Source organism: Moschus berezovskii, chromosome 21, assembly GCF_049115385.1.
Source record: "Moschus berezovskii isolate FMDL1 chromosome 21, NW_MosBer_1.0, whole genome shotgun sequence".
Classification (NCBI taxonomy): domain Eukaryota; kingdom Metazoa; phylum Chordata; class Mammalia; order Artiodactyla; family Moschidae; genus Moschus; species Moschus berezovskii.
Genome location: NC_142480.1, coordinates 49,227,108 through 49,253,407, shown reverse-complemented (window position 1 = coordinate 49,253,407; position 26,300 = coordinate 49,227,108). Strand labels below are relative to the sequence as shown.

Here is a 26,300-nt window from a genome sequence, read left to right as displayed (position 1 = left end):
TGGGCTACAGTCCATGGGGTCACAAAGAGTCGGACATGACTGAGTGACTTCACTTTCACTTAAGTTTCTTGGAAAGTATTTAATCCTTTTGATGATTATTTTTTTGTTTGTTTGTTTGGTCTTTTTATTTTTTTACTTTTTATTTAATAAATGGTACAAAGCACAATGCCAAAAACATTAACAGTTAAAATTTTAACTGATGATTATTTCTATGTTGTGTTATGAAAGACCAGACAGCTTTTAATCTAGGGCCAACTTGATGCTGCAATTAAAGCAATGTTCCTTATATATTGTGAGGTGTGTACAGTGTGGGTGTTGTGAATGTGAACTATTTCCTGCCCTTTATGACCTCAGAGAGTGGATTTCCTTGCTCCTTGCCAGTAACTTTTAGCTTCACTCAGGTTGTTTTTTCACACACATGTACTGACTAGCACTCAGCTCACATACAAGGAGAACTCCCTGCACATCTCCAGGGTGCTTTCACTGCAGTCCTTTCCTTTCTAGTGCTAGCTGCCTTGGCTTTCCTGAATTCTCAGTTCTGTCTCTTTAACTCAGGAAGACCACTGGGTTCTGAGTTTCTCTTCTCTGTGTTCCTGCCTAGAAGCTCTCCAGGCAGTAACATAGGACAATTATAAGCCTCTCCTCATGTATTTCCCTCTCTCAGGGATCATTTTGTGTACTGCTTATTATATAGTGCTAGAAAATTGTTGTTTCAAGTAATTTGGCTTGTTTTGTTGTAGGTGTTTAAAGTGAAGATAACTCTGGTTAGTGTTACTCCATCGTGGTGGAAAGTGTCTGTTCCTCTTTTTCTACCTTTTCTTACTTGTAGATATCACCTCTGTTCTCATGATTTCAGTTTTTTGGTTTTTTTGGTGCACTTTTGTGGGCATAGCTCCCAAATCTTTCGTCAGGACTATTTGCTTAGTTCAGTGCCTGAGTGCCTTCATTCCTGCTAGCTGTTTTCATTTAGTTGTTTTGTTTTTTTTTTTTTAATTTTATTTCAAATGCAATAGTGTTTCCTTCAAACAACCTCCTCTTTCCTTTGTCCCTATTTCTGTTACGTGAAACACAGGTGTCTGAGTCCCAGAGGCTAGAATTTCTTTTAATCTTCTGGAATACATTTGGTACCTAAGTTCTCTCATTCTTTCCCACATAGTTTTTATCTTCTTTTTTATACCCTCCCTGCCACACACAGACATCGATTTGTCTAATTCCCACCCTTATAACCTTCCATTTAGGCTACTGCAACAGTTTCCTAACTGGTTTCCCTGCTTTCTTTTCTCTCTGCAGCAATTCACCCTGCAAATTGCTACCAGAACAGTATTCCCAAAACATCTGTCTGTCACCCAGAAATCACCAGTACCTTCTTTCATAAATTACCAGGTCTTTATCCTCTTATTTCAAATTGTTGATGGAATTACCCTGGCTGTCTGATTTGCTTTCACTGATGTGAGCCTGGGTTCATCCCTGGTTTCGAAACTTAAGATCTCAGATGCCACATGGCATGGCTAAAAAAAGCCAAAAAAGTCCCTGACAATTTGATTGAACCTCACTTTCCAGCATTAACTTCTGTTATTTACTTTTCTGAATCCTTCACCCCACCTCCACAGAGTTCCCCACCATCCTCTGAATATGTCTTACGCTTAACCTTCCTGTACTTTTACTTGGACTTTTCCCTGTTTCTTTGTGCATTCTTTAGAATCTAACTTAAATTTCCTTTTTCTCTTTGCTCACCTAAAGCATACCATCCCATAATGATCACTTTCTTTACACTCCTATTTAAATTCTCTACTGTTTCATAGACGGTGAACAATGTTTGAAATTATTAGATACGTGATATGATTTTGTTACTTCTTTCATTCTTTTAAAATATTTTTTTTCTTGTAAGGTGGGAGGGAGGTTCCAGAGGGAGGGAACATAAGTATACCTGTGGCTGATTCATGTTGATGTATGGCAGAAACCAGCACAATATTGTAAAGTAATTATCCTCCAATTAAAAATAAAATTAAAAAATTTTTTCTTGATTTTCGACTAAATTATCATTCTTAAAGAGAGACCATGTTTTGTGTTTCTGTATATTCCTTATAGGACCATATAATTATGCTTGTTTATTATAAAAATTCATAAATATTTATTGATTTATTTCAGCTTAGAAAATATGAAGACAATGTGTGCTGGTTGTTCACTGTAATGAGTTTCTTCCTTTTAGACAAAATTTTTGAAAAGTATCTGGTTACCATTGACCTTAAAGTATGTAGTATCAGCAGAAATGTATATTATTTGACTTACTTGAGAAAGGAGCAAAAAACTTTTTTACCATTTCTTTTTCCGTATTTCGGTTCAGTTCAGTCGCTCAGTTGTGTCCGACTCTTTGCAACCCCATGAATCACAGCACGCCAGGCCTCCCTGTCCATCACCAACTCCCGGAGTTCACTCAAACTCATGTCCATCAAGTCGGTGATGCCATCTGGCCATCTCATTCTCTTTCGTCCCCGTCTCCTCCCGCCCCCAATCTTTCCCAGCATCAGCGTCTTTTCCATTGAGTCAATTCGTCGCATGAGGTGGCCAAAGTATTACAGTTTCAGCTTTAGCATCAGTCCCTCCAGTGAACACCCAGGATTGATCTCCCTTAGAATGAACTGGTTGGATCTCCTTGCAGTCCAAGGGACTCTCAAGAGTCTTCTCCAACACCAATTCCGTATTTATGTTCGTTTTATTTAAAACCTCTTCAGTTATTTGAGGCAACTGATCATAGCTTCCGTTTTTCAGACCTATTTTCAGATATCATCAAGTATTCACCGTTGGTTCTTCAAAGTTGTTCATCTAAAGTTATAGAAACTTTTGACTATTTGTCCTTTCTGCCCGTTCAAACTGTACAAGGACTGCTGAAGGCAGTGCAGGTAAGTCTTTTGACTCCTAAGCAGCTCATGAGCAAGGTTGAACTGTTTAGTGGCAGTCTGATGTATTTCTTCATAATTATATATGTATAAGAAATCCTGTTTCCCTTGATTCTAAGACAGAACTTTCTATTAAAAGAGCAGAAGCACTGAGCTAGAGTCTATTTTCCAAGTTTATCCCCTCTTCATAGTACTATTCTTTCCTTTGATTCTGTTTCAAGTCAGTGAAGTAATTGAAAGGCTCTTAGGAAATTAGTAATTGAAGACAGTAGATGTAAAGGTATTCACAACTAGTTTCAATTTAGCATTAGTATTAACTGTCCTTATTACTAAATGCAATAAACATTGCAGCATGTTTATAAAACGGAACCAAGCTTTCTTATAGAAGCCAAATGGTGACAGTATTGAATAGAAATGTGCTAAGACTAATAAACAAATTGCTGTTTTTAACACTGATTCTTCCTCTTTCAGCCCCTTCTCAAAGTCAGCATGTCAATAAGAGACTCCTTGATACTTGTCCTTCGGAAAGCCATGTTTGCCAGGTGTGTAGCATCCCCTGAGATCCTAGGAAGTGACGCTCTCTAATGTTACCTAAAGTCCTCTCTGCAGTCACCTCTAGTACAGCAGTCATGCAAATTCCTAACGCGTGATGGAGATGACAGTACCATCTCCTAAGGGGATTATGAGAAGAGTACTGTGGAAAGAATGTGCTACTTTAAGGATAAAATACCAAATTATTATCACATTGTCCATATTATAGTACACTCATGGGTATTCAGAGGAGCAACTAGTAAGCAGCCAAATGCTATTTATCCATGTTCTAGAGCTGACAGTTTTTGTTAGTTTTTTCCCAAAAGTGTGTGTGATAGGCCAGCATTGTATGTTGTAGTCTCAGTGAGATGAATGGTTTCTCTGGATGGAGGGTTTACAAGGTGCCAAGCACTGCACTCTTCTATGTAGAAGGGAAGTCTCCTTTAGACCCAGAAAATCAACAGTTTCCTTTGCTATTTAGTACGTTTGAGTTATCAACTCATTGTGCAGCCTCTCAAGGCTCTTTTTCTCACTGCCCACAAAGGCTTGTCAGCAGGATAGAGAAGAGTAGAGATGGTGTCATGAGGTTAAGTAGATGAAAACTTCAGCTGAATTCCTGTACTTCCTAATTGATGTGAACAGCGATGCCTTATTTTGAGTATGTTTATTTTGCTCCGTTCTTTATTGTTAATACACATTTTTTTTCTGTACAAAGCTAACTGGATTTTTCTGACACAGAAGCTTATTCCTGTGAAATCAGTACTGTTTGGTAACTTCTTCTCTGTCTATTCCTGAGGTAGCCAGCTTGAGGCCCGAAAATCTGCAGTTGCTGGGTTTTTGCTGCTACTGAAGAACTTTAAAGTTTTAGGCAGCTTGTCATCTTCTCAATGCAGTCAGTCTATCGGTGTTAGCCAGGTAAGGGCTTTTTGTCATACCAGCTTATCATGTGTGCACTGACGCAGGAGTTGACGATGTAAAGATTTGTTTACTCGTGTTCTGGTTGTACAAACGATCCTGAAACTAAGGGTCTGATGATGATAATACCAGCCATTACTTACTGATGGCAAATTTGCTGTATGTTTATAAACTGCTTTTCAGTATGGTAGCCACTAGCCTCAAGTTCGCTCTTGAACCGTATGTTGGTTGAAATGTGGCTAATTCAAATTGAGTTGTGCTGTATATGTAAAACACACACACTGGATTTTGAAGACTTAGTGTGAGATAAAAGTGTAAAATACTTCATAATTTTTTATTTTGATTATGTGTTGAGAGGATATTTTGGCTATGTTGGGTTAAGTAAAATATTAAAATTAATTTCACCAATTTCTTTTTACTCTTTTAATATATATACAGCTTGCATTTGTAATTTGTATTGTGTTTCTAATGGACAGCATTGTGCTAGACACTATGCTAAGTGCTTTACATTTATTTTCTCATTTAACCTTCACAGCAATCCTCTAGCTAAATACTGTTATTGTCCTCAGTTTTATAGTTATACTTATTTGCACACCTGATAAAACCTGTAATCAGAAAACAAAGCTTTTTGCAATAATTTGATAATCTAGGCTTTGCGGCAGTAAAATTGTCTTTGTCATTTAAATTCAGTACTACTATGATTTGTAAATAAGAGACATTTGTACAGCAGTTTCTTTAGGAATCCTTTATTGCTTTTGCAACAGCTCACCACTTTTGTTTATAACTTATGCCATAGATTAAATATTAGGAACACTGGATATCATTTATGTATGGTTAATATCCCCATTTTAAGTATAAGAAAACAGACTGAGAGAGATTAAATAATTTGCCCAAAGTGATATAGCTAGTAAAGTGTAGAATTAGGATTTGACGTCAGTCAATATTAACTACCTCACTAAAATGCCTGAAGTAAGGATTAGGGTTCTTGGTCTATAATTGCTGAAATTATTATGTAAATCAAACAGGCAGTATTATTCTTTGTCATGTCCATATCTAAACAAAACTACCTGCCTCTAAATCTCTCAGGAGTTCATGGAACCCTCAGAAGAGCTCAATCCTTAGCCTTTTAAGAAATCAAGTTTATTATGACTACTAAATTCTAGTGGCATGAAATAATCTGTGTGCCTTCCTAAGTAGGTGACTTAGGAATACTGTTGTACCACATTGCCAAGGAAAATCTTAAGGAATGAGAAAGTTAATTTTTTTAAGTGCTTGGAAATTCTTATTCCAGAATGTAATAAGATACTTATCATGGCCTGATAATGATTATAATGTCTGCCTCAGCCCTGGGTTTTGCCATATGGGGAAAGCTAAATATAAGGTTCTTTGACCAAAAATACCAACTCGTTTTACCCCTTCATGGAACTGTTAATACTTACTCAGGTAAGATCTACATGAACTGACCTCTCTTCCTTTCAGGTCCATGTGGATATCCATAGCCGTTACAACTCCGTCGCCAATGAGACCTTTTGCCTTGAGATCATGGATAGTTTGAAGAGATGCTTAGGTCAGCAGGCTGATGTTCGACTCATGCTTTATGAGGTAAATCAGTAGGGTGAAAGCGATGTAGTACTCCACTCCCCAGCTGCACTGATCCTTTTAATTTTAATAATTTTTCTTATCAAAGTACAGTAGATAGGCTCTTATTTAGTGCAGTGAGGACTAGTAGTCAGTGATGGCTTAGCCAAAAATTCATTGAAGGTGAGGAAGCATGAAGAATAGTTGAAACATGTTAAATGTTTTCATTTGAAATATTTAAGTATACTGTTAATTTACCAGCCATTTGTTTTAAGGAAAAGTTCTTTTGCTTTTGAGTATGAAAAATACTCCAGATTAGTCTTAGTAGAGAAATCTTCTAAATGTGTTCAGTTTTTTCCATTTTTAGAATTGTCTTACCCCTCCCCCAATCCATCAGAAATTAGTTTTACAGATTTACTTTTATTAAATATTTCCAAAACATTCAACTTAGTTTTCATAAAAACAACTTCTTGGGGTTTTTTGTTTGTGTTTTTAGTGGGTTTTTATTTTATTTTTTTTTTGGCCATACTTGCATGCCTTGTGGGATCTTAGTTCCCTGACCAGGGATTGAACACGCACCCTCAGCAATGAAAGAGCAGAGTTCTAACAGCTGAACTGCTAGGGAATTCACCCAAACAGCTTCTTTGTCGTTTTGCTCTTGGTTTCCAACAGTTTACAGAATGTCTTGAGTAGATTACATAATGACAGTACAATTAGCAAAAAATGAGTGGAACAAATATTACTACTGACTTGTAATTAGGATATAATTCAGTCAGAGGAACAAAAGTCTGCAGTCATGGGAGACTGCAGTACAATTTCTAGCATTTAGTGTGCTCTGTGCTTCAGCACACATATTTCATAGGATGGGAACATTAGATAATCTAGCAGGTAGATTAAGTACAAGTCATTTCAGAGAACAGCTATGCTTTCATTTGGCATTTTTAAAATAGCATTTATTGAGCTACTGTAGTTGCCAGAAACCATACCTGACATTGGATTTTTCAGGTTTATTGTAAAAAATATAAAAAGTACAGAAAAAAAATTTTGTTATTACTCGTCCTACCACTCATATGTATACTTATACAAAATTGGAATCATAGATTTCTCTAGCTTTTTACCTCTTCATATTATGCTGTAACCATTTCCTATTTTATTAAATGTTCTTTGCCACATAATTTTGAATGCTAAAAAGTGCTCTTTATGTATACAGTAATTTATTTAACTTTTCTTTATTTTGGGGACATTTTTGTGGTTTCCAGTTTTTCACTATGAATATTATTGTACCACATTGAATGTTTGACAGTAATGTACCACTGTGAATGACCACATTGTCGGGTTAAAGATAGAACATCTTAAAGTCTATAGCATATGCTGTCAAGCACTGAATTCTTTTTTTTTAATGATTAAAAATACCTTTGTTTTAACATTTATTTGTGATGAAGAATCTCAGACACTCTTTGCAAATGAGGATTAGAGGGGAAATTTCTCTTATTTAATAAAAGGTGTCTATGAATCCTACATCTAATTTAAATAGAGAACTTAATGTTTTCTCCTCTGGTCAGGAACAAGGATATTTGTTCACAAAACTTCTGTTCTACATTGAAGTGAAGGTCTGATTCAATGCAACAAGGCAAGAAAAAGAAAGGCTCAGAGATTTGAAAGTATGAAGAGATTTATGCCTTGATTTACATAGTGTACATAGACCATACCAAAGAGTCTACCAAAAATGATATAGTAAGGTTGTAGAATAGAAGATCAGTAACCATGTAATAGTCAATTATAGTTCTGCTTACTAGCAACAAACAGTTCAAAATTGAAAGTAATATTTATAGTAGATGAAAAATACTTACGGAGAGGTTCCACAAAGTATATGTAAGATATGTACACTGAAGACCTCAAAATATCACAGAGAAAAATTAGAGTTAAGTAATTGGAAAGATATGCAGTGTTCACAGAATAGAATGCTCAATATCGTCAATATTTTTAAGTATCAGAAAGATCTGTAAATTGAGTGAAATCCCAGGCTTTTTGGGTAGAAATTAAGAAGTTGGTTCTAAAAGTTATATGGAATGTAAACCACCTCTAAGATGAACAGCATAATTAAAAAGTATAAAGTTGGTCAGTAGAGTTTTGACAAAGATCCCAAGGTAATTCAATGGAAAGAGGATAGTCTTCAACAAACAATGCTGGAACAATTGTTTGTTATATTGGGGGGGGTCCCCAGAGCCACCTCTATTTAAAAATTTCTTTAGGAGTCATAAAGCAGCATATATTTGTTCTCATGTCTAAGATTATAGTTAAGGATACAAAGCAAAAAATAGCACAAGCGAGAGGCTCATAGGGTAAAGTCCACAGGAAACGATATTTCCTCTTTAAGAACATAAACTATATTGTTTATACAGTTTAGGCACAATAAACTTCTCATTGTTTTGGGAGTTTTAGATCAGTATAAGAAACTGTTTATCAGTCAGATTCACAGCCATCAGCCAGGGGCTAACCTTGGAAGCAGACCTTACCAAGGATAGCAGTCTCAGACTACTAAGTTAACTCTTCTCCACAGTCATCCGTATTAAAAAGAAGAAACCCTTAACCCTTATTTAGCTCCAAATTTAAAAAATTACCTTGTAATGTCTCATAGACTTAAATCTGTTAGGATATTGGTATTCATTTATTCATCAAAGACTTAAGTCAGTACTTCTGATTTGTAAAAACTCTTATGTATTATTAACATAAATACCTTTTGTCATACTTGTAAGTACAGACCCGATTGCCATTTGCTTTTTTTTTTAATCATTTTAGAGCTAGAAATTTAGATTTTACAGTTTGGTTGTAATCTTTACCTTTGAGATACCTACTGTCTCTTTTGTTTAGAGTCCATATCCTTCCAGTGAATATTTACCAGCATTTTCTTCTATTTTTTTTTTAATGCTTTTGTTTAACTACTTAATTGTTCTGCAACTTTTATATTAATATATAAAGACCCAACTCCTCCCAGATTAGCCATTTCTTTCTTCAGATATAATCTATTGCCTCTTTTATGTGTACTGAGTCTTTCTGTTTGTATGCTATGCATTTTATTTTTCTGTAATTTTTTTGCCAGGACCACAACTGTCTTTTTATTGCCATTATACTTTTATAAAATACCCTAATACTTACTAGGGCTGATCATCCTTTGTTTAAAAAAAATAGGGGGATGTCAATTCTCATTTTCTGTTTCTCACTGGTGGACTATATAACCTCTTTCTCAGGTTCCAAAAAGAAAAGCCTCCCCAGGATTTTAATCTGAGCAGTTTTAAACTAAGACTGGGACATTTTGGATGGGAAGAAATGTCATAGTCCTTCACATTAGGGTGCTTAGGTCCAGGAGGCACTTTTGAATCACTGGAGACTAGGGGGAGTGCCCTAAAAAGGAAGGCTGCTAATGTATGATAAGAGGTAAAAATGAGGTCTGGGAAAGGGAAAAGTACCCCAAAGCCAGACGAGACTTGATGTCTAACAGTTGTGAAGATTATAGTCAGTTTATAATCCGGTTCTCATTGTCAGAGATCTCACGTTAGCTTAGGCCAGTAACCTAAACTTTCTGAATTGTTTCTTCCTCTAGCATATACGGCCTCCATCTTTTTTTCAGAGAGCTGAGAATAGGTAAAGAAATACAAAGTTATTTTAAAGTTAAGATTGTCCAAATCACTAGTGACTGTGATAGAGAGCTTATTTGTCCTCTGATTGCTTTTAGGGGTTCTATGATGTCCTTCGAAGGAATTCTCAGCTAGCTAACTCAGTCATGCAAACTCTGCTCTCACAGGTAAATTATATTTTCATGGATATAAGGGAACAGGTACCAAGGCATTAAATAATTTACATTTTTCATAATTTTCAAAATATAAAATAATTCCAAACTAGTCCATTGGTACATTGCAAACATGCCTAGGGTACATGATGCTATTTCATGTTGTTTTATTTTAATCACTGTTTATCTGTCTACCATATTGCCATCATCTGACAATTAACCTTCTCAGTTAACATCCTAAGTCAGAAGGACATTTTGTAGAACCATTTATACAAAGGCCATCAGCAATAGTATCTATTATGTTTATTTCTGATAAAGAAGAGTGATTTGGAGAAAACAGTAAAATATTGACATTTCTTAAATCTGAGTGACATATTCATGAGTGTCTATTAGGTTATTTTCTGTATTTCTCAGCTTTTTTAAAAAGCTGCAAATTATGAAATATTTCAAAGGACCATCAAGATGAGAAGAATTTAGCTGAAGAGTTTCTGATGGGAAAAAGACCTTTTTACTCTCAACATTTATTATTAAGCATTTATTTGAATTAGTGTATTCACAAAGTACAACCATCACCATAGTCAATTGAGAACATTTTATCACCTCAGAAAAAACCACACCGTTTAGCTACCCCCCTCTAATTCTCCCATCCTTCCTCAAACCTTCTACCCCTAAGCAATCATCAGTCTTCTTTTTCTCTATAGATTTGCCTATTCTGGACATTTCATATAAATGGAGTCAAACAATGTGTGGTCTTTTATCACTGACTTCTTTTCACTTAACGTGATGTTTTCAAGGGTCATCCATATTGTAGGGTGCATCAGTACTTTATTCCTTTTTATGGCTAAATAATATTTCATTGTATGATTTTTTTTTTTCTAATATATGTTGAGAGAGTTCAAGAGACTATTATGTGTACTAATAGTAATAACAAGAGTACTTAATGTTTAGCACTTACAGAGGGCCAAGTAATTTATGAATGGTGTATGGTGGATGATGTCATTTAGTCCTCACAAAACCCTGTGAAATAACTGCTTAGTTCCATTTTACAGATGTATGTTTTAAGACTCCAAGAGGTTAAATAATTTAATTTGCCCAAGGTCTCACAGTTAATAAGTGATGGAGCTAGAATTTGAACTTAGATCTTCTGGCACAAGAGCCAAAGCATGTGTTTCTCCTATTTGGAGTTGATTAAGATATTTGGATCTGTAAGTTGATGCTTGTCACCAAATTTGAGAAATGTCCGTTCATTATTTCATCAGATAATTTTTTCCTATCCCCTCTTTCTCTCCTTTCCGTCTGGGACTTCAGTGATACGTATATTGGAATGCCTGATACTGTTCCACAGATCTTTGAGACTTGGTTCAGTTTTCCTCAATATTTTTACACTGTTTTCAGATTTTATATTTTCTCATAATCTGTCTTCAAGTTTACTTTCTTCTGCCATTTCAGTTCTGTTGTTTTACTCTTGAATGCATGTTAAATTTTATCAGATGCTTTTCTGTATCTATTGAGATGACCATATGATTTTTCTCCTTTAATCTGTTACCTTGATGAATTATATTATTTGATCTTTTAAAAAAACACTGCATTCCTAGAATAAACTCAAATTGATTATATTACCTTTTTTATACACTACTGGGTTTGGTTTCCATTTAGGACATACATATATCTTTACAAGAAGGAAGGGCCTATAATTTTCATTTTTCATACTGAATTTCTTTGGTTTAGTATGAGCTTAGTAACATGATTGGGGATGTTCCCTCTTTTTCTGGTTTATGTAAAATTTGAAGTTTCCTTTATTCCATTTTCCCCCTTATTTCAAAGTTAAACACTTTCTTTAAACTTTCAGCTATATTGTCTAATGATTTGAACAATATTAACTCTAAAATAACCCTATATTTGAAGTCATGTGAATTCTAGCCCCAGCTATATTTGGAGACTAACTTATAGTTAGAAAGTCCCTGAGGAGACTTTTTCCCTTCACCTGAAGTCAGAGGTAGTTAGGTAAGTACATATCCCCCCACTATCTTCCTCCATGTGGTGGATTTATTTTTTAGGTTCATCCACTAAGGATATCTGCTTTTGAGAATTCCAGCTTTCTGTGAAGGTCTCTGATACAATCTAGATACTCTCTCTAATACAACCCTATGAGGACCCTAGGCTCTGTTTTCAATTTTATTATTCCTTTTACTTTTCTTTCATTTTGGCTATTTAATAAATGTATCTATATAAAAATTTTAATGCAGTATTTTTTATTGTTCTTTACTGTGAGGGTTTCTCTAAACCCTAGTCCACCATTTTGCTATAAATGGAACTTCTCTTCCCCTCTCGCTTTTCCTCCTTTTCTATGCCATTGCTTTGTGCTAATTCTGCTAAAGAAGCTCCATTTGAAAGTGGAGAAATCATTGGAAGGTCTTACAGTATTTATCAAAAGTTTTTCAGTGGGCCTTGGACCTGATCTTATATAAAATTTATATCTTGTTAGTTATATTTTATCTTTCAAACTAATGATCAGTCCATCTGCATTTGCACATTAACATGGCAAGTTATGACTGAAAGCATAGAGCAGTGCTTCCCAACTCAGGTTAGTATGTGGACCAATAAAATTATATAGACTCCAAAAGTTAAAAAGAGGAAAATGGCAATTAATGTGTTTTTTGTTTTTATGGAAGTACAGTTGATTTGCAATATATTTGTTTCTGGTATACAGCAAAGTTGTTCAATTACATATTCTTTTTCGTTATGAGTTATTACAGTATATTCAATATAATTCCCTGTGCTATACAGTAGGATCTTATTTATCTATTTTATATATAGTAGTTTGTTTCTGCTAATCCCAAAGGCCTAATGTATCCTTTCCCCACCCCCTTTCCCTTTTGATAACCATAAGTTTGTTTTCTGGGTCTGTGAATCTATTTCTGTTTTGTAAATAAGTTTTATTTGTATCATTTTAGATTCCACATACAAGTGATATCATATAGTATTTGTCTTTCTCAGTCTGACCTCACTTAGTATGGTCATCTCCAGGTCCATCTTTTTCACTGTAAATGGCATCATTTCTTTTTATGGCTAAGTTAACTAACTTTTTTTGAGCTCTGTTATGTGCTAAATAGTATTTGAAGCTCCTTACGTGAGTTAGCACATTTAATCTTATACAGATGTTTATGCTTATGTTAATAATATCCTCATTTCACAGGTGAGGGACCAAGACATCTACCTTTATTGAATTAATAAGTGGTGGTACTGGGTTTTAGAGTCAGTCTGTCTGACTCTAGAGTCTCTATTCTTAACAACCAAGCTGTATTGAAAGTGCTTGATAGCCTATACAAATTAAGTAACTGGTGTGAGAGAGCATGGTGTTTTATAGGAGAGGTAATGAAGTGGACTAGGAAAGATCTCAGTCAGTGCACTGCCTGATGCAAGGGCAAAGGAACGCTGGGGTTGAGCCAAAGCTATAGATTTTCCTGCAGTGTTCTTTGGACAGTTGGGAAATAATGTCTTAGAAAGCATTAGACATTAAAGTTGCCATTAGCTTGACCAATTAAAAAAGTGAAAAGCATTCATGAGCCGTGGTGTCTTTTTCCTTCCCATACACAGTTGAAACAGTTCTATGAGCCAGAACCTGATGTACTGCCTCCTCTGAAATTAGAAGCTTGTATTCTGACCCAAGGAGATCAGGTCTCTCTACAGGAACCACTGGTGAGACTTTCTTTCCTCCTCCCATAACCATTATTTTTAAACTACCAGCCCTGTTGATATGGTTGAGCTTCAGAAAGAGATGACTTCTCTGTGAAACACCTGGTACTCCCAGTGAATTTTTACTCTTGACTCTTCCCTGACCCATCACCACCTTGGTTCTGGTGGTGAGATATCTGCTTGTCAACGCTTGACTAATAATCAAGGCACCCATCACTTCTCCCAAGGAGCATTTTACCTCCTATTAATGGCTCTCTGATTGCAAGTATTAAATAGATACACTTTAGAATTGGGAGGAGGTTACCCAGAAGCAGATGAAACCAGGGGATCTGCTTCATTAGTCTGGATTGTATGATTAAGGCTGAGCTAGAACTGGCATTCTGTTGAACCTTCAGAGGAACTGAGACAGGTTGGTTTTCTATTCTCGTCTAGCCTCAGAAAGACAGTGAAGAAAGATAGAAACAGACTCCCAAGTGACTTATAACAGATGTCCTCAGCCTAGGTCAGAGAAGCTGTGGTGGTCTCCCAAAGATTCCCTCAACCCAAACCCATATGTTTAGAATAGCCTCTGGGACTCAAAGGTGCTGGAGAGGATTTAATTTCACAACCTGGCTCCTTGGTATTTGTACCAGATCAGAGATAGCACATTTGATGTTACATTCTTAGGTGTCAGCTACTTGTGAAGCCAGTGCCTTTGGGAAAGGCCAGAAAACAATGGCTCTGTTAGTTCAATTCTTTTTTTCTGTTTTGTTTTGTTTTTAACTCCAGATTGTCTTAATTTGTGGTGCTAATGAATAAATTTATTTAGCCTTATAGATAAGGATTATTTGTCAGTTATCAACAGCTTGATAGGTTATCTTTTACTCAAGAATATTCAGTTATTCTATTTTCTTCTACAGGATTATCTGCTATGTTGTATTCAACACTGTTTGGCCTGGTATAAGAGCAGAGTGGTACCATTACAGCAAGAAGAGGAGGAGGAGGAAGAGGGGTTCTACCAATACTTAGATGATATGTTGGAGTCTATTACGAATAGAATGATTAAGAGTGAACTAGAGGACTTCGAACTGGTAATTGCTAAGTCTCAGCTGTGTTGAGTAATGGAGGTTTTTAGTAGCTTATTAATTTTTATCTTGTGTCTTTTAGGACAAATCAGCAGACTTTTCTCAGAGCACTGGTATTGGCATCAAAAATAATATCTGCGCTTCTCTTGTTATGGGAATTTGTGAGGTTCTAATAGAATATAATTTCTTCATAAGTAATTTCAGGTAGGGTGTTACTGTAACTCTACTTGTAGTTCATTTTGTGTGTGGGAGTGTGTTTTCTTAATACTAACAATAGGCTAGGTATGAACAGACCACAGCCCATGACACTATCTCTTAGATGGATCTCTAGCCTAAGACCAAACTATGTTCTTTCTACCAGGGAATATCAAAGCACGTGCCAAACAGGCTCGTGAATTTTGTCTTTCCATCAGGCTTTACTTTATTGAACATTTCCCAGACCTTGAAAATAACAACCCCGGATTTTAATAGAGAAATTTTGATTGGTGGTAGTATTGAACTTTCATTCTCTGCGATGACTGATACAAATAAAGGAGGAAAAGAAATGACCCAAATTGGTATTACCTAGGAGTACTGTGTTAATAGTGAAGATCCATTCATTTGTAATATTGGGTCTAAAGTAAGACATCTAAAGAAGTATTGTGATTTCCTTATTACTGTTTTGAAAGTAAACCATAATATTCTGATACCTGTCCTTGGTCTCTTTTTCCTTTTATACAGTAAGACTAAGTTTGAAACGATTCTGAGCTTATTTATGTGTTACAAGAAGCTCTCTGACATCCTTAACGAAAAATCTGGTAAAGGCAAAATGAAAATGGCCATCCGAACAACCGATAGTTTTTTGTCCATGAAATTTGTGTCTGACCTTCTCACAGCTCTTTTCAGGTAAGGTTCTAACAAAGAGCAACAACAGCCTTAAGGTGAAGGTAAAAACACCTACTGAGGGTCACTGATATTACCTAGTTTGGATTCATAATTCTTAGCATATATACAGTAAAAAGTAAGTCAAGGGTGTTGTAATTTTCTTGAAAGCAGAACAATCCCACGTAGGCATTTAAAGAGATACTTTGAATTACTAAAGGGAACTTAAGAAACAGTGAACTAGTGGATGAAAAGATAGAATGTATTCCAAGAAATCAACCTAAGTGTCATAGAGGGGAAAGAAAAGCCTGAATTAAAAAAAAAAAATGAACAACAAAAAAAATCATTAAAGTTAACTAAGAGCTTTAAATTTGGTCACAGTTAAAGGATTGGAGGAAGGGGGAGAAAGGGAGGTAACGCTGAGAATAATATTTGTAGAAAGACAGCCTTGGCAGTGACTCTGGCGTGGGCTGCCTGGAGTCTGTCTTTTAGAGCTGGCTGGGTGCTATTGTGAACTGTCCCTAGAAAATGTAATTTCAGGTCCCAGTAGCAGGGGAATCTTTCTGTCTCTTTTTTCCTGTCTAGGGACAGTACCCAGAGTCATGAAGAGAGCCTGTCAGTTCTGAGGTCCAGCAATGAGTTCATGCGCTACGCAGTGAATGTGGCTCTGCAGAAGGTCCAGCAGCTAAAGGAAACAGGGCATGTGAGTGGCCCTGATGGCCAAAACCCAGAGAAGGTCTTTCAGAACCTCTGTGACATAACTCGGTAAGCCCCATGCACCCTTAGAGACCTGTTCCACTTGCTGTGGCATTTCCAAGAGAGGAAATCAGCGAGGGGGGTGGGGAGAGGAAGGTGGTTTGAAGTTGGGTGGGGAGGAAGGTAGTTTGAAGTTGGGCATACCCAAAGGTGGAAGTGCAGTCACTTACTATGTTGGGGTTTTTTTCCTAGTCCTATTTTGGTGTGGATTGTTGGCCACAAATAAAATGTTATTCTAATACCAGGAATAATGACTAAATAATTTATCAAGCAGACGGAACAGTTTTAAATGTATATGTACTTAACAGCACCTGATAACAGCTTCAGAATACTTAAGGCAAAACCGGTAATACTGAAGGAGAAATACACAAATAATAATCTATCTCTCTCAGTAATCAGTAGAATTAGAAAATCAGGAAGGATGTGGAAGACTTGAATAACACTGTCATCCAGCTTGACTTTAATCAGTAATTATAGAACATTAAATAAGTATTTAAGATAGTGAGGTATTGCCAGAATCAGTGGAACAGATGGTTCAGAACTGATCCACACAAGTATGGTCTTTGAACTTTTGACAAAGGTGCCAAGGTAATGGAATAGAGAAAGAAAAGTCTTTTCAGACAGGTATTTCTGGAACAGTTGTACAGGAATATGTGAAAAAATGAAATTAAAAGACGCTTGCTCTTTGGAAGAAAAGCTGTGCCCAACCTAGACATCATATTAAAAAGCAGAGACATGACTATGCCAACAGAGGTCTGTCTAGTCAGAGCTACGGTTTTTCCAGTAGTCATGTATGGATGTGAGAGTTGGTCTATAAAGAAAGCTGAGTGCCATAAGAATTGATGCTTTTGAATCAATTGATGTGTTGAAGAAGATTGAGAGTCCCTTGGACTGCAAGATCAAACCAGTCCATCCTAAAGGAAACCAGTCCTGAATATTCATTGGAAGGACTGATGCTGAAGCTGAAACTCCAATACTTTGGCCACCTGATGTGAAGAACTGACTCATTTGAAAAGACCCTGATGCTGGGAAAGATTGAAGGCAGGAGAAGGGGAAGACAGAGTATGTGACATTTGGATGGTGTCACCGACTCGATGGATATGAGTTTAAGCAAGCTCTGGGAGTTGGTGATGGATAGGGAAGCCTGGCGTGCTGCAGTCCATGGGGTCACAAAGAGTTGGACACGACTGAGCAACTGAACTGATGTGGAAAAAAAGGAACCTTGATCCATTTCTCATGTTATAACAAAATATTGACTTGAATCAGAGGCATAAGTGTAAAACCAAATATTGTAAAACATCTAGAAGACAGGAAAACCTTTGCAACCTTGTTTTAGGTAAAAAATTTCCTAGGTATAATACCAGAAGCACAATCAGTATTTTTTAAAAATTTAATTCTGTTCCTTGAAAAACACTCCGAAGGAAATTTAAAAGCAAGCCGCAAATTAACAGGAAATATTTGCAAAACATGTGTCTGATGATGGACTGGTAACCAGAGTATATAAAGAACTCTCAAACTTGTTAAGAAAACTATCAAATTGAGAAAATGGATAAAGTGTTTTAACAGACACTTTACCAAATAAGATGTCTAGATGACAAATAAGAACACGAAAAGATGATCAACATACTCTTTGCGACCCCACGGACTGTATGATCCATGGAGTTCTCTAGGCCAGAATACTGAAGTGGGTAGCCTTTCCCTTCTCCAGGGGATCTTCCCAACTCAGGGATCTAACCCAGGTCTCCCGCATTACAGGAGGATTCTTTACCAGCCGAGCTACAAGGGAAGCCCTAATTAGTCACTGCTGCTGCTGCCTCATTTCAGTCGTGTCCGACTCTGTGACCCCATAGACAGAAGCCCACCAGGGTCCCCTGTCCCTGGGATTCTCCAGGCAAGAACACTGGAGTGGGTTGCCATTTCCTTCTCTAAATTAGTCACTAGGTTAATGCAAATTAAAATCACAATGAGCTATCACTAAACACTTTTTTTTAAATTTATTTATTTTAATTGGAGGCTAATTACTTTACAATATTGTAGTGGTTTGCCATACATTCACATGAATCAGCCATGGGAGTACATGTGTTCCCCATCCTGAACCCCGCCCCCCACCTCCCTCCCCATCTCATCCCTCAGGGTCATCCCAGTACACCAGCCCTGAGCACCCTGTTTCATGCATCGAACCTGGACTGGTGATCTTATTTCACATATGATAATATACATGATTCAGTGCTATTCTCTCAAATCATCCCACCCTCACCCTCTCCCACAGAGTCCAGAAGTCTCTTCTTTACATCTGTGTCTCTTTTGCTGTCTTGCATATAGGGTCACTATTACCATCTTTCTAAATTCCACGTATATGTGTTAATATACTGTATTGGTGTTTTTCTTTCTGACTTACTTCACTGTGTATAATAGGCTCCAGTTTCATCTACCTCACTAGAACTGATTCAAATGTATTCTTTTTAATAGTTGAATAATATTCCATTGTGTATATGTACCACAGCTTTCTTATCCATTTGTCTGCCAATGGACATCTAGGTTGCTTCTGTGTCCTGGCTATTGTAAACAGTGCTGTGATGAACATTGGGGTACAAGTGTCTCTTTCAATTCTGGTTTCCTCGGTGTAAACACCTATTAAAATACCTAAAAGTTTAGATTGACTATACCAAAGTATTGTCATGGATGTGGAAGAATTTAAGCTCCTTGTTTTTTGGTTTTTTAATATTTATTTATGTATTTATTTTTGGCTACCCTGGCTCTTCTTTCTGTGCAGGCTTTTCTCTAGTTGTAGTGAGCGGGAGCTACTCTGTAGTTGCAGTGCACAGGCTTCTCATTGCAGTGGCTTCTCATGTTGCAGAGCACAGGCTCTTGAGCTCACAGGCTTCAGTAGTTGCAGGTCCTGGGCTCTAGAGCACAGGCTCAAGTAGTTAGTTGCTCCACTGTATGTAGAATCTTCTAAGATCAGGGATCAAACCCATGTCTCCTTATTGGTAGGTGGATTCTTTACCACTTAGCCTCCAGGGACACCCAGAATTTAAACTCTTACACACTGTTGACATAAATGTAAAATGGTACAGCCACTTTGGAAAATAATTTGGCAATTACTTAAAAAGTTAAGCACACACCTATCTTATGATACACCCATGCCACTCTTAGGTATTTACCCAAAAGAAATGAAAGCAGATGTTCTTATAAAAGTTTGTATATAGTAGTTTTATCTGTAATAGCAAAATCTGGAAACAACCTAAAGATGATAAATCAGTGAATATGCAAGCTGTGGTACATTCATACCCTGGAATACTACTCAGCAGTAAAATGCGACAAGTTACCAATACGTGCAACAACATAGGTAAATCTCAAAACCATATGCTGTTAGCAAAGCTGGACTCCAAAAGCTACATAATGAGTGATACCATTTTTATATGATAGTTTGTAAATTGTAAAACCACTGGGACAGGAAACAGATCAGTGGTTGCCTGGGAAATCAAAGAGAAAGAACTGACTGCAAAGGAGCACATGAGAACTTTTGGGATGATGGAAATATCTAGATTGAGGGGGATGAGTACACGACTAGAAGTGAGTCAGCAGAGCCATACATTTACAGGATGGGAATTTTACTGTATGTAAATTGTATCTCAGCGAACTTGACTTTGAAAATAAAATCACTTTTCCCCAGGGTCTTGCTTTGGAGATACACTTCAATCCCTACCTCAGTGGAAGAGTCGGGAAAGAAGGAAAAAGGAAAGAACATCTCGCTGCTCTGCTTGGAGGGCTTACAGAAGATACTCAGTGCCGTGCAGCAGTTCTACCAGCCCAAGTGTCATCAGTTTCTCAAGGCTCTGGGTGGGCATTTCAGTTTTGATAACTTGGCTTGATCTGAGTTTCTCTTTCTCAACCAAACTTCTCTGATTCCAGTTTTTAGCCTAGCAGAGGACACCTGCGAAGAGTACCAGTGTGGCTAAGGAGTGACATCTAGTGGACTCGGATTTGGCACTTACTGGATTCCATTTAACCACAGATGGGACTGGGAAACTGAATATAGCCTTAAGAAACTGCAGAATGTTAGGAATATAATGAAAGCTGCCTCCAGACTTTTTTGGCCTCCTAAAATTTTAGCTTGGGGGAAAAAAAAACAAGCCCCTTTCAAAGCAGATAGCATTCTTTTCCTTTCCTAGATGCCACAGATAAGGAAGAAGAAGAGGAGGAAGTCAGTGTCTCTCAGAGAGCAGCTTTCCAGATCCGGCAATTTCAGGTGAGACGCTTAGGAGACTGCTGTGCTTTGTGAGGGTCCTCAGAAAGGGACTGTTAGCCATGCCAGCTGGTGAGAACAGGCAGACCGTCCACAAGTAGGACAGCAGTTTTTTCCGGGTCATCATTCAAGCAACTTGACAGCTCTGAGAATGAAAGATAATGCATTTAAAAGCATTCCAGGAAGGATGTGTGTCAAGCCACCCCAATCTGCATCACTCATTGCCTCTAAGAATCACTGTTTGAGCTGATATTATATAAAGAGCTGGCCAGGAGCCCACTCATGCAGGGAGTGTAACTTGGCTTTGTCTGTCAGATGGTTCTAACCACTAGTTCTTTTTATTGTTGTTTTTTTTTTTTTGTATTTTATTAACCACTAGTTCTCACGTATCAGGATCTTTTATCCCAGAGGATTTCTTTAAAGTTCCTATCATATGCCAGGAACTGTTCAGGTGCTGAAGATACAGCAAGGAATAAGAGACAAAACCCTGCCCTCACAGAGCTTACGTTGTAGTGGGAAGAGACTGATGGACCAAAAACAGTGTTTTGGGTGGTGAGAGAGGAATAGAGAAAAGGGAAACGGAAAGTGTGTAGGGAATGCCAGTGTTGGGGTATGGTCTAGCCCTCAGGTCAGTGAATGGGCCTCAGGAAGTTGTGAACGACCCAGACCTGGCTGCACTGGAATTCCGTGGCAATCAGTGGTCAGGACACAGCACTTTGATGGGACCCGTGTTCTGTCCCTTATCAGGGAACTAAGATCCCACAAGCTGTGTGGCACAGCCTAAAATAAAACTGGGTGCACAGGTCATTGCTAATGTACATGTGGCAGGGGTTTGGAGGAGGAGTCCATAGCTCTCAAGAGAATACTCACGTCTGATCACAAACAGGGTAGGAAACTACCTGCTCAATCCAGGTCTTATTTCCAGATTTTATCCTCTTGGATTTTTGGTATTTTTGAGTCATTTCTGTCCCAGCCTTAGGAATCTCTGGATGTCTCTTCTCTTTGCTAGTATCATGTCTGCTAATGTTTCTGTGTATTCTTTCTCAGAGGTCCTTGTTGAATTTACTTAGCAGCCAAGAGGAAGACTTTAAGAGCAAAGAAGCCCTGCTTCTGGTCACTGTTCTCACCAGCTTGTCCAAACTGCTAAAGCCCTTCTCTGCTGAGGTATGAGCACCAATCAGTCCCACTTTGCATCCCCCAGAAGGCCAGAATACTATATCTTACAGTGTACAGCTAAATGTCCTCTTGAAATCTGGCTTATTTAAAATCATGTATCCAGTTATGCTCCTGAATTAATATAAGATCTGTAAGATGTACCACCCCCCTACACATAGTGTTTCTACCATGATGTAGTTACTGCTTTTATTTGGCCACTGTCAAGGGTAAACAGTAAGCACTGTAAAAAAAAAAAAAGTTTGTTTATCTGTGGGGCCTTCAACCTTCTTAACTTGTGTTTCCCTACTCCCTCCCCCTTGGTGTTTTCTAAGATGAAAGTATGTTAATTATCAAGGTCGCTGACATTCAGCAGTTAACTTTCTCATCAAAACTAGCTGATTCTGAGTTTGGGGGATATTCAACAAAAGGTGATAAATCAGAAAGCATGATTATAGTCCTAAAATAGAATCTGTTCTACCCAGATAGATTTTAGGTGTATGTGCTTGGGTTGGCACATATACACGAAGAATATATGTACCCACATCAGCATTCACACATGTGAAATAAGAGAAGTGCCATATTCTGTGGGTCTATCTGTTCCATTCAGGAGTAATTTCCTTAAAGGATGATAGAGAGTAGTTGAGAGCCTAGGGCTGTGTGGTCGTCCCACATCTACTTCCTGACCTGTGGGGAGACAAGTTGAGAGTGCTAAGGTGCAGGCCTCCTTGTGTAAGCCCTTTCTTTTAGGAAGAGCTAGCCAGACTACAGCCTGGTATGTTACATTTGAGCACTGAAAAAGCAGACTTGACTTTCCTGTTGTCCTAGTTCCAGGTAGCCCAAAGAAAATCCCCATTGCTACTTATTTCATCCTAGATCGGAACAGTGCATCCCCACTTTACTTTCAGCTTCATTCTTTCATATTGCTACTTTTGCTGCAATGAGCCCAAGACTAGGAAAGAAACACAGGGAATTGGAACATGGGGACAGTTGAAGGAAAATAGATTTGGAAAGGCTAATATAAAGAAGAAATTTAAAAAATTTTAACCACCCCCTCATAATTTCGGGTAGTATGTCTAAAGTTTTTTAACTTTGAATGGATTATAAAGTTCAATGATTTGAAAACCAGACATTTATAAAAAGATTTGCAGGAAATGATCACCTTTCTATCCGTGTCCTCCATCTGTTCCTTCTTCCCCAGTAGGTAAATATCTTTTAGTTTCTTTTGTAAAGAGTTCTTTTATTCCTGTACAGCAATATGAATATAGCTTCTTATGCCCAACCCTACCCTCTTCACACAAAAGCTTGTTCAGCATCCTGCTTTATTTATTACATTTAACGCTGTATTCTGGACATCTGTATTCTACAGTAATCACTGTATTCTGGGAAATATTTTTATATCAGTTCACAGAGAATTTTCCTTTAGCCTCTGAAGTTTTTTTTCCCTGTCAGATCAAAACCTGATTTCTTACTGGTCATTTTACCTTTAAACATCACTGCATTTCAGTGTCTTGGTGGCTAGAAGCCTATCCCAAACAACTGCTGAAGCAGAAAGCTGAGTGTGTGGCTAGCGAAACATGACCTACTAGTCCACGGCCTGAAGCTTCCCCAACTCTTTTCTTTTGCCCCTTTTCTTTTTTTTTCCCCTGCTCCCTTTTAACTTCCTGTGGCCTCTTGGTTCCTAAAGGCTAATTTGACTGTCACTGTGGCCAGGATCTTACTCTCCTATGCCTCTGTTAGCTTATTATCCTTAAAAGATGTCTCAGATGGAGAGTGCTGGGTATGGGAAGAGGAAGAAGGGCACTTTAGCCCCAAACCATGGTGGGAGGGGCCAGGAAAGCTCAAATAACAGCCCAGACCCCAGGACCTTTGGCCCTTAATGAGGGCATTTGAGAACTGAGTCATAGGCTATATTTAAGAAAAGAATCAGTAATTCTTCTCATAACTTTGGACTTATTTTTATGCTATTTTTCAGTAGAGTACCACTTTAGATCCAGGCACATGTTTTAGCAGGTGATTTGCTTAGACTTGGAAAGGCCTAGAGCTCTTTAAGTCTGCTAGCACCTAGGTCTGTCTTTTGGATGTTTCTGTAATATCTGAATGATCTCTAGTTTGTGCAGATGTTATCCTGGACATCTAAGATTTGCAGGGAAAACAGTTGGGGTAAGTTTCCTGCCATATTTCCTTTTTTGGCTTTATATAAAATCATCAGCACCAAACAACATTTAGAAAATTACACATTCACCAGAGTAGCCAAAAGGAAGAAATACACAAAACCAATCCCAAGGGTTGGTAAGAATATAGTGCAGTTGAACCTCTCATTCACTGCTGCTGGAGATGTCAGTTGGTATAACCACTCTGGAAAACTATTTAGCAATACTTAACTACTAAAATTAAACATAGGCTTACGATCAAGCAGTTCCATTCCCAGCATAAACAGGTGGGAAAATTCTTCCAGCAGCACTGTACTAATAGGCAAAACCAAACCCAAACGTTTGTCAGCAGTAGAATGGACCAAGGGATCTTGCTGTGTGTACACAGAGGGACACTGCACAGCAGCGAGAATGAACAGACTCCACTGACACACGACATGGAGGAGTCTGGCGCACACAGCAGTCAACAGACGACAGACACAGGAAGAGCACTGACTGATTCTATTGAGATAAAGTGCAAAATTAGACAAAACGCGATGTGAGGTTACAAGGCAGAATGAAAGCTTCCTTGGTGAGGTGAGGGGTGTCCTGGGGTGCTGATATTACTGTATGCTAGTTATGTGATGATAGTGACTAATAAATGGGAAACATCCTCATTTGCACCCGTGGGTTAAAGTGTACCTTTGTGGGCCAGCTGCCTGGGTTGGAGTGTATGCAGCATGGGGATGTTGTACCTGAAACATGACAGGCTAGCATTCCAGTTAGGCACCCCCACCTACTACAGGACTGACGTGGATTATAACTGAATTTTCTTTCCTTCCTACTCCTAGAGGATGCCTCCTTTTGCAAGGGCATGCTGAGTTTGCTCTTCAGCCTCCATGTTTCGTGTAAGAGTCCTGTTAGTCTGCTGCGTGACTTGTCCCAGGATATCCATGGACATCTTGGAGACATAGACGAGGTGCCGTAGTGAGCCTTCAGTGCGGCACCCTGAGTTGGGAGTAGAGGCCAGGGGAACAGCCTTACTGTCATTACATCTCACCTCTTTCCGTTCCCAGGATGTAGAAGTGGAGAAAACAAACCACTTTGCATTGGTGAATTTGAAAACAGCTGCCCCTACTGTCTGTGTAAGTGTTGATCCCTGACACTTGGGAAATAGCCTTGTCATCCCTTCCATTTTATTCCCTGTGAGGAGTGAATTACAGTGGCTAAAGTCCTGAGGCCCATAACCCACCCACAGGTGGCCATGGCTGTCATGTTACACCAGCAGCTGTGTGCAGTGAGCCATGCCAGGCATTTTTTTCTTTCACAGCTGCTTGTTCTGAGTAAAGCTGAGAAGGTCCTAGAAGAAGTGGACTGGTTGATCACCAAGCTTAAGGGACAAGCAAATCAAAAAATCATGCCAGGTAACATGAATTGAGGGAGGGGGTTCCAGGAATTGTGATCAAAGCAAAGTCAACTAAGATCTGAACTGGAAAAAACATAAAGGCAGAGCCCCTGAGCTCTGTCTGTTTGTGCTAGGTTTCCAAAGTAATGGAAGTAGAAGGTAGTGTGGCTTATGACAGCATAATTATTAATGTATTCTGCATCCAGACTTCCTAGTTAATGATGTTTAGTTGGTTTCTAAATCTCTTTGACTTGAACTAGAAAATAAGGTCAGTTGGGTTTGAATGTGCTAACTTCATTTCCTTTCAGAAGAGGCCTCTTCTCAGGCAGCCCTAACAAACTGTCCCATGGAGAAAACCACCATCATACAGTTGGGAACTCTGCTCACATTTTTCCACGAGCTGGTGCAGACAGCCCTGCCATCAGGTAGCTGTGTGGACACCTTGTTAAAGGACCTTTGCAAAATGTACACCACTCTAACAGCACTTGTCAAATATGTGAGTATCGGAGAGTCGATCACCACCATCATTCTGCCCCACCCAGCCAGGACACTGCCCCTGGTGCTGAACACCCCAGTGCAGAGCTCATGTCTACATCTCTGGAAGTCACAGTTTGACCAGTAGATGGCAGATGACTCCACAGGCCTGGAAATAACAGTTGGGGCATAATTCTAAATCTGTGTTTAGAGCTCCGTATTTCTTTAGCATATGAGTATGTTGCTTATATGATTGAGTATAATGAATGTAAATGCCTCTTGATTGAGTGTGAGTGTAAATGCCTTTTCAAACACCTTCTAAGACTGAGTCTAAACTTTTAGCTATAGATTTTAATCTGATTCCAGTTATACAAAAAATTAGACAATTTCAGACCAGTCTGGACACCGAAAAGGTGTTTGTCCTTTAACAAGTAGGTGTTAAATGCCTCACAGGTCAGGTACACTAGTAGGGAATAAGTTTATTTTTTGAAAATACAAGGTATACTTGCCCTGAGTTTAAGTTAATGCTTCTTAGTATCCGTTAACAAGAAAATTTTTTTGTATTTGCAGTAATTTGATTCTCAGCAGACATTCAAGAGTGATAGGAACTACGTAATTTAGTTCCAATTCTAGCAATGACTTATATTAGGAAGGCACAGACAACCCAAGGAAGATGGTGGACCGCCTAACACCATGTACCCAAACAGCAGCGCTGCCATTTATGAGAAGGTGCAGCTCTGGCTATAGCATGTGGCTAACTAGCTTCTGTGGTAGAAATACTGAGAACCTCTATAATCTTTATT

At 38.1% G+C, this 26,300-nt stretch overlaps 1 protein-coding gene across 2 annotated transcripts in view; it reads left to right on the top strand.

The window, feature by feature from the left end:
* Positions 1-26,300, top strand: part of FANCI (FA complementation group I) — a 61,914-nt gene that overhangs the window by 29,077 nt on the left and 6,537 nt on the right. Inside the window, exons 15-32 of one of the 2 annotated variants that reach the window (XM_055417803.2) lie at positions 2,770-2,900; positions 3,369-3,439; positions 4,229-4,343; positions 5,823-5,945; positions 9,655-9,723; positions 13,306-13,407; positions 14,304-14,474; positions 14,551-14,672; positions 15,189-15,353; positions 15,915-16,094; positions 19,762-19,928; positions 20,261-20,337; positions 21,382-21,498; positions 23,607-23,649; positions 24,470-24,597; positions 24,695-24,763; positions 24,949-25,042; positions 25,332-25,519. In XM_055417803.2, the coding sequence (XP_055273778.2) occupies positions 2,770-2,900; positions 3,369-3,439; positions 4,229-4,343; positions 5,823-5,945; positions 9,655-9,723; positions 13,306-13,407; positions 14,304-14,474; positions 14,551-14,672; positions 15,189-15,353; positions 15,915-16,094; positions 19,762-19,928; positions 20,261-20,337; positions 21,382-21,498; positions 23,607-23,649; positions 24,470-24,597; positions 24,695-24,763; positions 24,949-25,042; positions 25,332-25,519 (2,132 nt within the window). Of the gene's footprint in view, positions 1-2,769; positions 2,901-3,368; positions 3,440-4,228; positions 4,344-5,822; positions 5,946-9,654; positions 9,724-13,305; positions 13,408-14,303; positions 14,475-14,550; positions 14,673-15,188; positions 15,354-15,914; positions 16,095-19,761; positions 19,929-20,260; positions 20,338-21,381; positions 21,499-23,597; positions 23,650-24,469; positions 24,598-24,694; positions 24,764-24,948; positions 25,043-25,331; positions 25,520-26,300 lie in introns of both variants that reach the window. The other variant, XM_055417799.2, reaches the window with a different exon arrangement.